General features: G+C 47.6%; 2 protein-coding genes across 10 annotated transcripts; both read right to left on the reverse strand.

The window, feature by feature from the left end:
- Positions 1-1,617: 1,617 nt before the first annotated feature.
- LOC126985308 (NADH dehydrogenase [ubiquinone] 1 alpha subcomplex subunit 8-like) lies at positions 1,618-5,412 on the reverse strand. Its single transcript, XM_050840050.1, has 4 exons — positions 5,198-5,412; positions 4,590-4,765; positions 4,347-4,454; positions 1,618-2,652 (listed from the first exon to the last, which is right to left on the reverse strand). Exons 1-4 carry the CDS (start codon positions 5,321-5,323, stop codon positions 2,538-2,540), a joined length of 525 nt encoding a protein of 174 aa, XP_050696007.1. The 5' UTR covers positions 5,324-5,412; the 3' UTR covers positions 1,618-2,537.
- Positions 5,413-6,112: 700 nt separating this feature from the next.
- Positions 6,113-15,403, reverse strand: LOC126985309 (RNA polymerase II-associated protein 1-like). Of its 9 annotated transcripts, none has more exons than XM_050840056.1 (11): positions 15,182-15,403; positions 13,950-14,183; positions 13,516-13,652; positions 13,234-13,408; positions 12,518-13,017; positions 11,570-11,732; positions 11,138-11,295; positions 10,436-10,630; positions 9,735-9,841; positions 9,255-9,498; positions 6,113-8,568 (listed from the first exon to the last, which is right to left on the reverse strand). In XM_050840056.1, exons 2-11 carry the CDS (start codon positions 14,176-14,178, stop codon positions 6,397-6,399), a joined length of 4,080 nt encoding a protein of 1,359 aa, XP_050696013.1. In that variant the 5' UTR covers positions 14,179-14,183; positions 15,182-15,403; the 3' UTR covers positions 6,113-6,396. The 9 variants fall into 9 exon arrangements, with proteins under 9 accessions (XP_050696013.1, XP_050696012.1, XP_050696016.1 ...); XM_050840055.1 differs by having other exon boundaries at positions 15,119-15,403; XM_050840059.1 differs by having other exon boundaries at positions 15,287-15,391.
- Positions 15,404-16,253: the final 850 nt, after the last annotated feature.

The raw sequence follows: 16,253 nt of genomic DNA on the forward strand, positions 1-16,253 counted from the left end.
CGACTCGAGACAACGTTGCCAGATTGACGTACTCCGCCTCCTCTTTGCCGATTTCCGACCCAAAAACTGCCTCCTCGACCCCAATAACTGCTATCATATATAGTTATCATTAAAATGGTTAATTATTGGTGTTTTTTGTCAATAGCATAGGCTCAGAAACCGGTAAATACGAGGCTCTGAGTACGATAATCTCGCAACGGTGACCCGAGACAGAATACGTGAGCGTTTTATGAGGAACTTATCTAATTTATTCTTAGATTTATTAATTATGACTGTGAAGCATGTGATTTTATTTCTGATCTTGGCGTGTCCTCTAAGTGAGTAGGTTAGTTATATAATATGAATGATGTCTTTAGGAGTTATTAGTGATGGTAGCAAAGGTTTGGGGCTAATAAGAGTTGCCAGTGACGAAATGAAGTTGAGGAAGTCTTTTCAACTTTCTATTGTTAATCCTTCAGGGGCACTTTCTTTTAATTATCACTTCTACTACACCCATCAAAAGCTACCTGTCATTATTGGGTTGTTAATGGTGGTAGGAAAGGTTTTGGAGGAGTAGGAGTTACCAATGACGTAGTTAAGTGTAGACAATCATTTAAACCTTTTCTTGTAACCATTTCTTAGTATCCCAATGGCTACCTGTCATTATTGGGTTGTTAATGGTGGTAGGAAAAGTTTTGGAGGAGTAGGAGTTACCAATGACGTAGGGAAGTGTAGACAATCATTTAAACCTTTCCTTGTAACCATTTCTAAGTATCCCAATGGCTACCTGTCATTATTGGGTTGTTAATGGTGGTAGGAAAAGTTTTGGAGGAGTAGGAGTTACCAATGACGTAGGGAAGTGTAGACAATCATTTAAACCTTCTATTGTAACCATTTCTTAGCATCCCTTCTTGGTTCACCCACTTATTACATATTACACACAACAGCCTTGGCAGTACATACAAGTAAGACTGGGGACGTGTATTACCCTCTGTCCCCGCCTTTGAGATATTGCTGAATAGTGTTAAGCTGCATCACTGGACCTAACACACTTCCTTGACTGGCCACAGAATAAGTATACAGGTACAGGTCTTCCCCTTTCCTCTGCAGACCCTTTGGACATCCTATCACAAACTTACAATGCAGTGGAGTTCAAGCTAGTATTTCATCCAACCCCATAAGGAAAGATGTGGATATTAAAAGAAGAAGAAGCAGCAGAAGTAGAAGGAGTTTAAGTATTTCCCAACAAGTACTTTAACTCATGACAATCCTTTTGCTTTGGTGTCAACTTTGGAAGAGGAACAAGATGAAAAGTTAAAGCCTCTCCCAACAAGTACTTTATGACAATCCTTTTCTTTGGTGTCAAGTTAAGAAGAAGAAGAGGAAGAAGATGAAAAGTTAAAGTATTTCCCAACAAGTACTTTAAAGCATGACATTCTTTTTCTTTGCTGTCAGCTGAAGAAGATGAAAAAGTTAAAGTATTTCCCAACAAGTACTTTAACACATGACATTCTTTTCCTTTGGTTTCAACTTAAGAAGGAGAAGAAGAAAAGTTAAAGTATTTCCCAACAAGTACTTTAACTCATAACAATCTTTTTTTATGGTGTCAAATTTAAGTAGACTCAATGAAAACCAACACCTCATTTCGTATTTATTTAAGTCAAAAGGACCTGATATATTAAAGGGTATTCCGTATAACTATGTACACAATTAAATATCTACTCAGACAACACTTCACTGCAGCTCTTTATTTACACCCAAGCTTGAGGATGGATTATGAAGTGGGATGTGCTGTTTTAGGCCTTCCTCGCCCTCAGCTCCATCCCCTTACAGCAGAATTTAATCTCACTCTGTCAGATGCTTCCAACTCTCACATCAAGTGTTTCCAAAGCCCACGGAGAGGCAGGACCATTTGAGTATACCATCCTCACCTTTTTCTCTACCATGAACCTAGAACACTCATTAGAACAAGGAAAGTTGGAAAGTTTAGTTTAGTCGGTGCAACATCTGTGGTCATATGCCGGAGAGAGACAGGAAGGGAAGGAATTATAGAAGGGAACAGATCCCAGGAGACGGGACACAACCCCCGATTAATACCTGGTACCCATTCACGGCTGGGTGGACAGGGGCGTAGGGTATCGGAAAAGCCGCTCATTAGAATCTGATTGATCTCCTTTTCAAACTTGGCAAATTGTTGATGTGAGCGCTGGGACCATCTATGAATTCCACCCTTACTATTTTCCGTACCATGAACGTAGGAAAACACTCATTAAAACCTGACTCTCCTTTTCGAACTTGGCAAATTGTTGATGTGAGCGCTGGGAGTGTCTGAGATTACTGCCCTTACACTCTTCCTGATTTCTGCTTATGATGGCAATACTTAGCTGACCTATCCCATGACAGTTTGGAGTGAAGTTACTGCACTAAAGAGACAGATATTAACCGAAGCAGGGTATCGCGGCAACAGTTCCCCGTAAAACGCCTCTCCTGGATTTACAGAGAGAAAATTAAAAGAAAAAAAATCTAACCCAGGAACCATGACATGACGGTGTGGCAGCTTATTGGAACCAGTGCCTGCGAGTGCCGTACCTGGCCTCACCCCTGACCGGCTCGTCGGGAAGGGGCAAGGGAGTGTCGGGGAACTCGATGGGGTCAGGTGCGGGCGGCTTGGGCCTGGAGGAGGAGAAATTAGTGTACATAAGTGACCTGATTGTTGATTCACGGGGCTAATGGGAGTAGGTGGAATTTGGAAATGGGTGAGGTAAGGGGGGGGGGATGGGGGTCAAAAAAAATTGGTGGTGTAATTAGGGGTTATTAGTGACCTGTTTGTTGATTTCATGGGCTAATGGGAGTAGGTGGAATTTGGAAATGGGTCATGTGAGGTGTCGGATAGGGGGTAAATGGGGTCAGAAAATTGGGTGGTGGTAATTAGAGGGGGTTATTAGTGGACCTGTTTGTTGATTCACGGGGCTAATGGGAGTAGGTGGAATTCAGAAATGGGTCATGTGAGGTGTCGGATAGGGGGTAAATGGGGTCAGAAAATTGGGTGGTGATAATTAGTGGACCTGTTTGTTGATTCACGGGGCTAATGGGAGTAGGTGGAATTCAGAAATGGGTCATGTGAGGTGTCAGATAGGGGGTAAATGGGGTCAGAAAATTGGGTGGTGATAATTAGAGGGGGTTATTAGTGGACCTGTTTGTTGATTCACGGCCTGCTGATGGATACAGAACACCATGAAAGGGAAATAAGGATGTTAAATGAAGAAAAGAAGATTATATATATGAATGGAATAAGCACCCAAAATTGACCTCTCTTTTGGCCACTGTTTACTTTGGTCTATTATGGGAGCGGTGAGTAGCAGGCTTTCTTTTTTTTTTTTTGTACACTTCTTGTTGCCCTTGAGCCGTCTCCTTTGTTGTAAAAAATAAAAAAATAAAAATAAACAAGTCATTATACAATTGTTTCTGTGCCCTTGTCAGGATAATTCATCTATCTATCTATCTATCTATCTAAATCTTTCTATTCAGTACTGCCTTGCCACAGTTATCTACCTCTATCTCTATCTCTCCGTCTATACAATTGGCTGCCAGTAGTGTCATTTAACAGCTGTCTATCTTTATATCAATCTTTCTATCCCTATCTCTATCTTCCTATTCTATACAGTACTGCCTTGCCATAGCTATCTACCTCTATCTCTATCTCTCCTTCTATACAATTGGCTGCCAGTATTGTCTATAAACAGCTGTCTATCTATCTGTATACCTATCTTTCTATCCCTATCTCTATCTTCCTATTCTATACAGTACTGCCTTGCCAAAGCTATCTACCTCTATCTCTCCTTCTATACAATTGGCTGCCAGTATTGTCTATAAACAGCTATCTATCTATCTGTATACCTATCTTTCTATCCCTATCTCTATCTTCCTATTCTATACAGTACTGCCTTGCCACAGCTACCTACCTCTACCTCTATCTCTCTGTCTATACAATTGGCTGCCAGTATTGTCTATAAACAGCTGTCTATCTATCTGTATACCTATCTTTCTATCCCTATCTCTATATCCCTATTCTATACAGTACTGCCTTGCCACAGCTACCTACCTCTACCTCTATCTCTCTGTCTATACAATTGGCTGCCAGTATTGTCTATAAACAGCTGTCTATCTATCTGTATACCTATCTTTCTATCCCTATCTCTATATCCCTATTCTATACAGTACTGCCTTGCCACAGCTATCTACCTCTACCTCTATCTTTCCGTCTATATAATTGGCTGCCAGTATTGTCATTTAACAGCTGTCTACTTATCTTTATATCTATCTTTCTATCCCTATCTCTATCTTCATAATGTCCCCGCACATCTTACCTCTTGCTGTCCACAATCTTAGGCTCGCAGAAGTAGCCAAAGTCTGGCCGCTCCACCCCAATGTTGTCCAGCACGCACTTGTCGTAGATGGCCTGAGTGTTGCGGCAGCTAGAGGGCGGGGAGACGGGAGGAGGAGGGGAAGGGGGGGTAAAGAATTGGTGGCGGCTTCTCGGGAAATCAAGTAATGCATAATATAACTGACATGATATTTTTAGCACCACACAACAACTCTGGTTCACTCACAGTCGGTACTCCATGTCCCGAGATGACTTGTCGAGGCAGTTGGCGTACTGAGAAAACTCCTCCAGACACGCCTTCTTCAGCTTGCGGAAGAAGTTGAGGGAGCACGCCGTCACCTCCTTGCCCTCCGCCAGACACTTGCGGGGGTCATTCTCCTCCTTGCGGCACAGCATGTACTCCTGAAGGGGGGAGGGGGCGGGGCATAGGAATGAGTACTTAATAGAAGAGTTTAGAGTATAGCAGTGCCACAGTCTCAGCCGTGCCACATCACATGCTGAATAAATTTAAATTAACCTAACTTAACCTTATGGAGGGGCTTTGCCCCCCTCAACCCTCTTAATGAGAAGGCTTCGCCCCCACGACCCCCTGACGGAGGGGCTTCACCCCCCTCGCCCTCCCTTCTTTTTTTCGTAAGTCATTTGTTACAGCACTGCATTCAGGGCCCAAAAAATAATCCATATTGTAAGTATTAACTTCCCAAGGGGTGGCCGCCCTCTCGCCTGTATCCTCGGCCTCCCTAACACACCCTGCACCCCGGGGGTAACGGCACGGCGCCCCCCGCCCCCGGGTGCCCCAGCAGGCGACACACTGGGCGCCCCGGCGGCCCTCACATTGTTCTGTGCCTCGCAGGTCTTGCCGAGGTGGAAGGCGGCGGCGCGCAGGGACGGCGTGCTGATGTTGATCTCCTGCACCGTGAGCTCCTCCTCGGTGGGCAGCGTGAAGTCCTTGGTGATCATCCTGGCGGCGTCTTGTCTTCCTCGGGCTCCGGCGGCCAGGCACAGCGGGATGCAGGTTTCGGCGACCCGGCGATCTCGGCGCCGGGCGGCAGCGGACAGCTTTCGGGGCGCCGCCTCTTCGGCTGCCGCTGCTAATGCCAGTGTTCTTATTCAACGATTTTCTCATAAGATGATAAATGAGATAAGTAAAATCAGAAAACAATACTACTCGTTGCCCCAGTGCAAAACTCCCCCCCCCCCCCCCGCCCCCCAAGCTGTACCTACCCAGTGTAACTTTCAACACAAAATACTTGCTGGATTTCTTCATCACCGGGCAGGAGAACACCGCTGGACTACTACTTGCTTACGAAACAAATAATAAAGTAAGACTTGATGGAGATAATGGAACTGAAGTCAGGAATGGTGTTTCAGTTTTTCTCCCTCTCCCTCTCCCTCTCTCTCTCTGATATTGTAAAGTGATATGAGATAACAGGAGCATAAGTCAAGACTGGTGTTTGAAGCATACAACACACCAGCATGGTGTCCCCTCCTGTGGGCAAGACCCAGCCAAAGAAAAAATCAAAGTCCTGCATCTGATTCCTCTTTTACCATTTAATCCAACTGTGCCGCCAGATTTGGGGAATTACAGTAAATCAACATTAAGAGATTTCTGTTAAGATGGACTGGAGCCAAGACTGTCTGATACAAGGAAACTCACACAACCAATTCTTCAGTGCCTCTATATATATTGTTACGCCACCCCCCCACACACACCATCCACGGGCAGGCAGGCACCAGAACAACCACCATGCTGAGCTAACATTGCATCATGCTACAATTTCATCACATTACACATACAATCATTCACATACAGCACATTCGTAACAATATAAAAGAGACACTCAGATCACACAGCGGCAGGCTTCACCATCTGCCTGCCTCTGAGATGGTGACCACGCCACCAACACAACACAGGTGACCAGAAGCCTGAAGCCTTACGACAACACCTAAGGAGCAGCAACATCGTCCTGGCCTGAGTCCTGGCCTGCAGGGAGTGGTTCAAGTCATGGGTATTAGTGGAGGAGTCCAGCGCCTCATCTCTCCTCCTTGCTGTGGTGGAGGAAGCGTCGCGTGTGGTGCTCAGCGATGGCGTGCATGAGTGGGTTCCTCCGCGCACTGATGGTTCCCGTGCCGAGGGCTGCGCGGTACCTGGTGATGAGCCCCTCGTCCTCCTCAGGGGGCTCCAGGAACTGCTCCAGGGGGATGAACCGCTTCACCTGCTCCGGGGTCAGGTACACAAACTGGAGGGTGTCGCTGGCGTCCCCCCACAGGCTGGTGCGGAACTCCTTGGTGCAGTGCTGCTGGAGGGGCGTCACCAGGAACAGGGCGAAGGTGGAGTCACCGTAGGAGACAGCCATGTACTGGTCCACCAGGGCTCGGTACCAGCCAGCCGTGGAGGAGAAGCAGTCAATGGGGCGCTGCAGGTCCATCTTGGCATACCCTCCCTTGCCCAGGATCTCCACGACACACCCCTGGAGGTAGGAGCTGATGGCCGGGTCAAGGAAGAGGTCGCTGGCAGACAGGAAGGCCAGGGAGAGGTGCTGGAGCCAGGCTGGGTGGGAGGTGGTGGCCGGGGGAAGCAGGATGCGTGGCCGGTGCTTCAGCCCCACGTAGGCCATCTGGAGGCAGCGCGTGACCGTCAGGACGTCCTCGGGCTTGGACTGGTTGCTTTCCTCTTCCTCCTGTCCTTTGAGAGGCTTTTGTCTGGCCCTGAAGGCATGCTTCAGGGGCATGAGGGGCCAGAACTGGTCTAGGATGAGAGGAGTTTCCAAGTGGGCGACTGTGATGCTGTTTGTAGCGAAGGGAACCCCACCAGTGAGTACAGCACTTGCCTCTAGCTCCTTCCTGGTGACAAGGACAGAAGACAACTCACTCCCAATGGAGCTGAGGGACTGAAGGGCGTTCCTCGTCATCTGGAAAGGGTTGAGGGCAGGCTGGCGGAGGGCCGGGGACTTGAGAGGCTCGTAGTCAGTGAGGCTCATGTCGTCCAGGCCTCGGGTCATCTCCGCAAGGTCACCGGTGAATTCTGGAGCACACACGACCTTGGTGAGGAGTGCCTTGACCAGATGCTCATCTCCTTTGTGGACGCACAGCAAGACACAAAGGGCAGCCTCGTGGAACAGCACCTTCCTTACACTGCCCACACCCTCCGACACACTGGCCAGCTGCAGCATGTTGCAGAGGAAGTAAGTCTCAGCGCGGGTGAGCCACTGAGATGCGAGGCTGCGGGGAGAGACACACAGCTTCTCAAGGTATGAAGCAATCTCTGTGGACTCAAGGAAAGGGTCTGGCGTGGGGCGTCTCAGGCCGGGGTGAAGGGTGGCGAGGGTGAGGAGGAGGCTGCTGAGGGGTGTGAGTATTGGGAAGGGTGACAAGGGCTGGATGACGGGCACAACCTTCCCTCCCAAGGTGACGCAGCCCAGGGAGCCCAGGTTGATGGGGTCCCGGGAGGTGCCAGGGGGGAGGGTGCTGCAGAGGGAGGAGTGGGCAGGCAGGGCACCCAGGAGCTTGGTGAAGGCAGGTGAGCCGAGGAAGGGAGAGATGATGCTGTGGTGCAGGTGTTCAATCCTGGAGAGACATTCCTCGTGGTGGTACGAGGTCTGGTCTCTCCACCTGGTGTAGTAAGTGACCAGGAAGAGACAGCAGCTGCCGACGAGCCTCAGCCCGGAAAATGTTGGCTGGGAGTCACCACGAGCCAGCTGGGACATCCACTTAGCCAGACATGTCTCCACCAGCTGAGGGAGGTCCTGCAGGTGCGTCCAGGTGAGGGGGGGCGGCTGTAGCACCAACATCTTGCCGTCAGCCTCAGCCACCGTGCCCTGGTTGAGCCTCGCCCGAGCCTCAAGGAGCGAGTGTGTGGCCGCCACCTCCACGGCCCGGCTCAGGGTTGCCAACATGTGCGCACCAACGTCGTAGTTAAATTTATTGTTCTCCTGCTCCTGGTTGAGTGGCACCTTGTCCCTGTAGAAGACCAGCTGCCTCACGAACATCGGGTAGAAGCTGGCCACTGCCTCCACCGGCTTGGAGAGTCCGTACGCCAGGAGGACGGCCCAGGTGGCATACGCTTCCTGGCTGAGCAGTAAGGCTTCCTGGAGGGGCAGACTGACCTCGCTCGGCTCCATGGCCACGTACACCAGCAGGCGGTCCATCAGCTGGTGTGTGTTGACCAGCTGTGATGCCAACTGCCGACCCTTGGCTGCCAGGACCTGTGGGGGAGGACCAGGCACTGAGGAGACTGAAAGGCACCTCTGGCAATCCTACAAACACAGGCAATGGTCATACGGAGAGGGGAACTTTATTTGGTCATTCCTGTGTTTAGTATCTTGTGTCTGGTATTCTCTGGTTATGTTTTAAGGACCAGACTATTGAGGGCACTGATTTTTCATGGCTCAGGCTCAGTTGTTGATCTGTCGCCTTGACCATAGAGAAAAAGAAAAGAAAACATCGGAGCTCAAGGATGGGTCTGACGGTCCTCTGCTATCTTCAAAGGAGCACAATGTTACAACCACCTCCTTGGATTCTTTTTAGGAGCAGCGAGTGGCAGGCTTTTTTTTGTTATTGTTTCCTTTTTTTGTGCCCTTGAGCTGTCTCCTTTGTCGAAAAAAAAAAAAAAAAAAAAAAAAAATCATCTATCTATTACAAAAAGAAAAGAGAAACATACTGGAAGCTCAAGGATGTGTCTAACGTTCTTCTGCTATCTTTAAAGGAGCAGAATATAACAACCATTGATTTTTAAGGGTTTAGGTTGAGTCATTGGTCTGTCTACTGCAAGGAAAAGAAAACCTAAACACATACTCGTAGCCTAAGGATGTGTCTGGGTGGGGAGACATACGCAGACTACAATACATGAAAGAAGCGACACACTAACACACAAACAGACCAAAACACACACCCTAAGGAGATGAAGGGCGTGTCTCAGAGGAACACCATACACGGAGGTCATGGAGGCAACGGTCTGTCCGGAGAGCAGTGGCGACACGTTATGGGGGAGGAAGGAGTCGAGGATCACAGTGAGAAGCCGCGGCGTTGAGGCCAGACTCCACGCGGCTGAGAGGGAGTGACGTGCCAGGCGGGTGAGGAGGCCCAGCGCGTGGATGACCGTCTCTGCGCCCGGATGACTCTTCTCCAAAAGGTATCTGGGGAAGGGTTTTGTGGGTGTTAGAGGGTATTCGAATGACCTATGTAGCCTCACCTAACCCCTATTATATTTAAGGTACAAGGGAACTGTTTGGTCGGGAAATTCTTGTGGGAGTTCAAAGGACCCAGCTGCGTGTACACAAAACAACAGGTCGCAACTCAGTGTTCTAATGCCTTCCCTTGCAGCAGTCCAGTTTGTCTCAGGCTTACGTACACTGGAGCAGCCTGGACCCACCTGATCCTAACGAGTGTGTCCATCCTGACGAGGGCGCGCACCACGTCCAGCTTGATAACCTCGTGGTCCTTCAAGTCCTGCTCCTCCTTGTCCAACTCCTGCCGCGTCTGAGGAAATGGAGAAAATACGTAACGAGAAAAAGTAAGTTGGAAAGTTGCGATTAGTCGGCGCAACATCCGTGGTCATATGCCGGAGAGAGACAGAAGGGGAAGGAATTATAGAAGGGAACAGACCCCAGGAGACGAGACACAACCCCCGATTAATACCTGGTACCCATTCACTGCTGGGTGGACAAGGGCGTAGGGTGTCGGAAAAGCACGTAAACTGAAGAAAAAAGAATAAAGTGATGGATAAGAGTAGAGATTATAGAGAAAATGTGGAGATACAAGCACAATAGATTTTTATTTTTTACAACAAAGGAGGTGGCTTAACCAGGTACCAGCGACGGGCCAAATTTTTGCCATGATATAAACCCCCCAAAATAGACGATGCATAAACTGATCACAAATACGTTGATATATATTATGAAATGGTTTGCGTGAGTGATGATTTTTTTCTCATTTTTCTCGCTTAGAGGGACCTTTAAGAAACATGATCCCCGCTGCTACCGGGTTAAGGGAGGACTGGATAATTATAAATACGAAAAAGTAACCAGAGGAGTGTAGCTCAGGCCCTATAGACTCGGGTAAACACACACACACCTTCTCGCTGGCATGCACCTCGCTGGCCACGCCCGGTTCCAGGCCTCCAGGTGTCCACGGCTGCGCGAGGGACAGACACAGCTCGTCGGGTTCACTGGCTACCAGGTGATGCAGCCCTCGCACCGCCTCGCTGTACACCAGGTGCGACGGGTCATCCAGGGCGAACCGCAGCAGCAACACAGCACCCGCCTCGACCTATGGGGTGAGGCGATAGGACCCTTTATTTAGAGGGCGATAGAGTAGTGTATAAGAGAGATATTGGATTCTGATTGGAAGCAAGAATATGTGTGGAAGATGTGGCTTAGGTATTGAGGAGAAGAAAGATGAGGACGATGTATAAGGGGTGAGAAAAAGAAGGAGTGAAAGAAAAAGAAAAGGAAGAGAAATGTACCAAGGACTGGGAAAGAAATATGTGAAAAATGTCTTGAAAACAGGAAAAGGAAAGGGTCAGAAATAATGAGGAAAAGTGCAATGGAAGTCTGTCTCTCTCTCTCTCTCTCTCTCTCTCTACTGAATAAAAGAGAGTAAAAGAAAGAAAAAAGGAAGAAAAATGTATATACCAAGGACTGAGAAAGATATCTTGAAAGCTGAGAAAGAAAAGGAGAGAGAGAAAGGTTCAGAAATAAGGAGGAAAAGTGGAATGGAAGTCTCTCTCTCTCTCTCTCTCTCTCTCTCTCTCTCTCTCTCTCTCTCTCTTCTTACCGCAAGCTGCACTAAAGGAGGGCTGGTGCACTGGTCATAGAGTCCCTCCTTGGCGTTGCGGAAGATATTAGCCAGCATGCGCAGACCCTGGTGGCGCTGCTGCAGGACCTGGGAGCGCACCATCAGGAAGATCTCGTCCAGTGAGTACCCCGGGCGCCCTGAAGGAGGAGGAGGAGGAGGAGGAGGTGGTGAAGGAGATCAAGGAAAAAAAATGTAAATGTTTCTGGATCTCACTAACTCTTCATGTTCTTTTTCTTTATCTTTCTTTTCAATATTCTTCAGTACTTTCTCATTTTTATTTCACGTTTCTTATCTTCCCGTTTTGCTTATTTTTCTTCTTTATTATCTTTTCCTTATTATTCTGTGAGAAGTATCGCTTTGCACACCTGGAAACGGATGGATTGTTAAGGACTCCGCTATAGGATCACCCACCTGGCTCCTCCCCGTGGTGGTGGAGTCCCTGGCGGTAGGATATGTCGGCACTGTATGGTAGGACGTCCCCCTCGAAGTTGAACCTGGCCACGAATCCTTCAGTGTCCTTCAGGGGCTTGGGAGGTGGCATGTCTGTCATCCACTTGAGTTTATCCAGTTCAACCTTGTGAGTGAGGAAGGGAGGATTGTGGGTGAGGGAGGGAAGAGGAGGATGTTGGAGGGATGAGGAAGGGAAAGAGAAGTTGAGGGTTAGAATGAGTGAGGGAGGGAGGATTGTGGGTGAGAGGTGGGTGAGGGAGGGATGAAGAGGATTTTGGAGGGATGAGGAAGGGGAGGACAATGGATGAGAGATGGATGAGGAAGGGAAGGAGAATTTGAGGGATAGAATGAGCAAGGGAGGGAAGATGATGAGTGAGTGCATGGATGAGAGAGGGGGAAGGAAAGATTAGAATGAATGAGATTATAATGAAGGAGGTTAGAATGAAGGAGAGAGAAACAAGAGTGAAGAATGAATAATGAAGTGATAGAAGTGATTTCGAGTGACGAGACTGAGATGAGACGAGAAATGAGCTGAGCAAGGGATAGGAAATAAATCTCACTGTTGCGGACGGAAATACTGACCTCTCTCTCAACATATGACCTGGTAGCATCTCTCCGCACACCAAGCCACTCCTCTCTCTCTTCCACCAGGTTATCGCCCACTCCGCTCCACCACCAGTTCACTGCCCAGTCCCTTCCACACCCTTCCCCCTTATAATACATCATGTGGTTCGCTGTGCAGAAGGACGCTACCAAATCCCAGTGAGTTTAGGGTACATTGCATCGCTGTAAACTCCGTGAACTCTGTAAATGACATCACCAGCTTCGGAACATTCATACAAGTCAAAGGTAATGGTTGTAAAAGTGCTCCCAGATGTTGTATAGCTCTCCCCATCCCTCATATCCTACCTTGTCCATGTGCAGCCATTTCCGAGCCTCCTCCGGTGATATGGGTAGTTCTGCGGGCATTGGGGTTTCTTCGCTCTCCTCCTTTGTTTTGGTTTCGGTTTCCTCGTCCATGTCCTTGAATCTCACTGTTTTGCCCTCCTGTGGCATTGAGTGGCTCTCCCTTCCTTCTGTTTCTTCTTTCATCTCCACGTCATTATTGCGATCTGCTTTTTCTTCTTTTAATCTTCCCTCTTCTTCTCTTCTCTCTCCCTCCACCTCCATAGACACCACCCCCTGCTCCACTCCGCTCCCTCCCCTCGCTGTCTTTCCTCCACCTGAGCGTAGGGAGCGGAGGAAGGCTATCTGATCCTCGGAGAGACAGGAGAGAAGTTCCTCCTTCTCCTTCATCCGTTCCTCGTGGCTCATGGATGACAGGCGGGTGAGGTTCTCCTGGTGAATCTCATCCACCTCCGACTTGCTCCGTAACACATCGTCGCCGCGGATGATGACGCTGCTGGTGCCTGAAGAAGGGAGGGAGGATAGGGACACATAGATAGATATATACATAGGGATACATAGAAATACATAGGAAGAAGAGGCTATGTTATGAGGCCTATGTCACTTATCTTATTCTATCATTACTACTGTTATACTCGACAAAAAGGTTATGAGTAGCAGACTTTTTTTTTCTCATTATTGTTTAGCTATGTCGCGCAGCACACCACTTGAGCACTCACCCAGGGCGGCGATGCTAGGGTCGTGAAGGGGCACGGCAGAGGGCGATGAAGCAGCAGCAGCAGCAGTCCTCCCCTTGCCGGCCAGCCCCTGCCTCTCCAGCTCCCTCATGTACAGAGACTTCTTCACCCGCCCCTTCCCTGCCGCCACCTCCGAGCCTTCCCCTGCATCACTTGTCTGAGGAGAAGATGATACCTTTTCAGAGCTAATGGCCTAAAAAAAAATAACAATGATAATAAAAAATAAAAGAATAAATAAATAAATAAGAAAAACCTGTAACTCACCAGGGATTTGAGTATTGCAGGCTGTGGGAACCCATGGGGGCTAGGCTGGGGGCTCCACTGGGTTGGCGGACTAGGGTGCAGGGCTGTCGTACGCTCCACCACACGGCCCAACACGGCAGCACGAGGCACATTGCGGACTGGAGGGGAGACTCGGAATAAGACTTTTGATATTTTTTTTTTTACAGCAAAAGAGACAGCTCGAGGGCTTAAAAAAAAGAAAACAATAATAAAAAAGCCCGCTACTTACTAAACTAACATTACTACTTCTACTTTTACTACTACTACTACTTTTCACACTTCCTGATTTCATGTTAACTTGCCCCTTCTTTTCCCCTTCCGTCCTCACACTACCACCAATAACTATAATAATAATAACAATAATAATAATAATAATAATAATAATAATAATAATAATAATCAACGTTCTCACTCACTACTCTCCTGCAAGATGGTTTGGTCCTTAATTCCCTCTTTCTTCTTCTTGTTGGTTCGATCCTGCGCAAATTTTGACTTTGGTGTGTCTTTGTTGGCCGAGTCCTCAGTCTTGCGCTTGTCCGCCTTGACCAGCTTGACGGAGGGCTGCAGCTTACCCCGGGCCACCAGCTCCTCCTCCTGCTTCAAGAGGTCCTCGTCGGTCTCCCCGGGACTTGGTCGACGCAGCATCCTTACTGAAAATCCTTAAATCCTTACTGGCAGTCCTTAAATCCTTACTGGCAGTCCTTCAATCCTCACTGCCAATCCTTAATTTCTCAGTCAGTCCTTCTATCCACTCTGGAAATCCTTAAAATTTTACTGGCAGTCCTTCAATCCTTACTGGCAGTCCTTCAATCCTCACTGCCAATCCTTAATTTCACAGTCAGTCCTTCTATCCACTCTGGAAGTACTTAAAATTTTACTGGCAGTCCTTCAATCCTTACTGGCAGTCCTTCAATTCTTACTGGCAGTCCTTAATTTCACAGTCAGTCCTTCTATCCACTCTGGAAATCCTTAAAATTTTACTGGTAGTCCTTCAATCCTTACTGGCAGTCCTTCAATTCTTACTGGCAGTCCTTCAATCCTCACTGCCAATACTTAATTCCTCACTCAGTCCTTCATTCCACTCTGGAAATCCTACAGTCCACTCTGGAAACCCTTAAACCATTACTGGAAATCCTTCAATCCCTACTGGAAATCCTTAAACCCTTACTGGCAATCCTTCAATCCTCACTGCCAATCCTTAATTCCTCAGTCAGTCCTTCTATCCACTCTGGAAATCCTTAAACTTTAACTGGCAGTCCTTCAATCCTTACTGGTAGTCCTTAAATCCTTGGTGGTAGTCCTTAAATCCTTACTGGTAGTCCTTAAATCCTTGCTGGTAGTCCTTAAATCCTTACTGGTAGTCCTTAAATCCTTGCTGGTAGTCCTTAAATCCTTGCTGGTAGTCCTTAAATCCTTGCTGGTAGTCCTTAAATCCTTACTGGTAGTCCTTAAATCCTTACTGGTAGTCCTTAAATCCTTGCTGGTAGTCCTTAAATCCTTGCTGGTAGTCCTTAAATCCTTGCTGGTAGTCCTTAAATCCTTTCTGGTAGTCCCAAATCCTTGCTGGTAGTCCTTAAATCCTTACTGGTAGTCCTTAAATCCTTGGTGGTAGTCCTTAAATCCTTGCTGGTAGTCCTTAAATCCTTACCGGCAGTCCTTAAATCCTTGCTGGTAGTCCTTAAATCCTTGCTGGTAGTCCTTAAATCCTTGCTGGTAGTCCTTAAATCCTTGCTGGTAGTCCTTCAATCCTTACTGGTAGTCCTTAAATCCTTAATTCCTCAGTCAGTCCTTCATTCCACGCTGTCAGCCCCGAGCAAGGACCCCGACTGCCGAGGGACGCGTGTTTGTTTACATCCGCGTCCGAACCAAGACCAAGACCAAGACATCCTCCTTTGCAACGGCACTCCCTGATGTAACTTTTCACGGGTCTCTTGTTTTCCTTCTTCCCTCTCATCACTAAGTTACATGAAAAAACACTAGGGGGAAATACCACACAGACCCAAACAGCGCGAAGACATGAAAAATATATGAAAGTACAGCAAGAAATAAAGAAAAAAAAGGACGTGAACAGCTTTTGTGATCATATTTTTTTACAGTGATGCCATTTAGGTCACCACAAGAGTTCCAGAGCTGCTGTATCCTTATATAACACCATGAGGAGGGGCAGTCTCGTTATAAAATCCTTCACAACGAGAACTATTAATAAGACTTTGATATAATTCACTGGGCAAGATCATTTATTAGTACCAAAGCTTAACACACAACTCATATGAAAATACACTACCCAGCAACCTTAGATTAATATAGCACCGACATTAATAATCTTACATAAAAATTAAAGCTATGCACAATATATCACAGCTCACTTTTGGTTACTGTTTACATTTATCTTTTATAGGAGCGGTGAGTGGCGGGCTTTGTTTTTTTACTCTTTTTATTGCCCTGATGTAAAAAAAAAAAAAAAAAAAAAATAATAATAATAATAATAATAATAATAAAAAAAAGGGCACCGCTTAGTTTAAGAGGCTACAGATCAAAGTCAAAATCGTCTAACTCATCCGAGGCCAAGGCTTTGTACTTGTCAACCCCCTTGGCCACGATAGGAAGCTTCAGTCTGCCTGTCGCTGAGCTTAGGGGGAAGAGATTGTTCGGAAAGGGAGCTTGTGAGGGCTGCCTGCTGGTGATGGTGGTGGTGGTGATTAGGCCAGTGGAGGTGGAGG

Source organism: Eriocheir sinensis, chromosome 59 (genome assembly GCF_024679095.1).
Source record: "Eriocheir sinensis breed Jianghai 21 chromosome 59, ASM2467909v1, whole genome shotgun sequence".
Classification (NCBI taxonomy): domain Eukaryota; kingdom Metazoa; phylum Arthropoda; class Malacostraca; order Decapoda; family Varunidae; genus Eriocheir; species Eriocheir sinensis.

Bases quoted from the DNA above. Each gene is read 5' to 3' on its own strand.
- LOC126985308 (XM_050840050.1), bottom strand. From the start codon at position 5,323: ATGATCACCAAGGACTTCACGCTGCCCACCGAGGAGGAGCTCACGGTG. The intron at 4,455-4,589 runs GTGAGTGAACCA...CCCGCCCTCTAG, and splicing joins CGGGACATGGAGTACCGACT to CTGCCGCAACACTCAGGCCA. The intron at 2,653-4,346 runs GTAAGATGTGCG...CTCCTCCTCCAG, and splicing joins AAGATTGTGGACAGCAAGAG to GCCCAAGCCGCCCGCACCTG.
- LOC126985309 (XM_050840056.1), bottom strand. From the start codon at position 14,178: ATGCTGCGTCGACCAAGTCCCGGGGAGACCGACGAGGACCTCTTGAAG. The intron at 13,653-13,949 runs GTGAGTGAGAAC...TCTCCCCTCCAG, and splicing joins AACCATCTTGCAGGAGAGTA to TCCGCAATGTGCCTCGTGCT. The intron at 13,409-13,515 runs GTGAGTTACAGG...TCTTCTCCTCAG, and splicing joins CTGCAATACTCAAATCCCTG to ACAAGTGATGCAGGGGAAGG.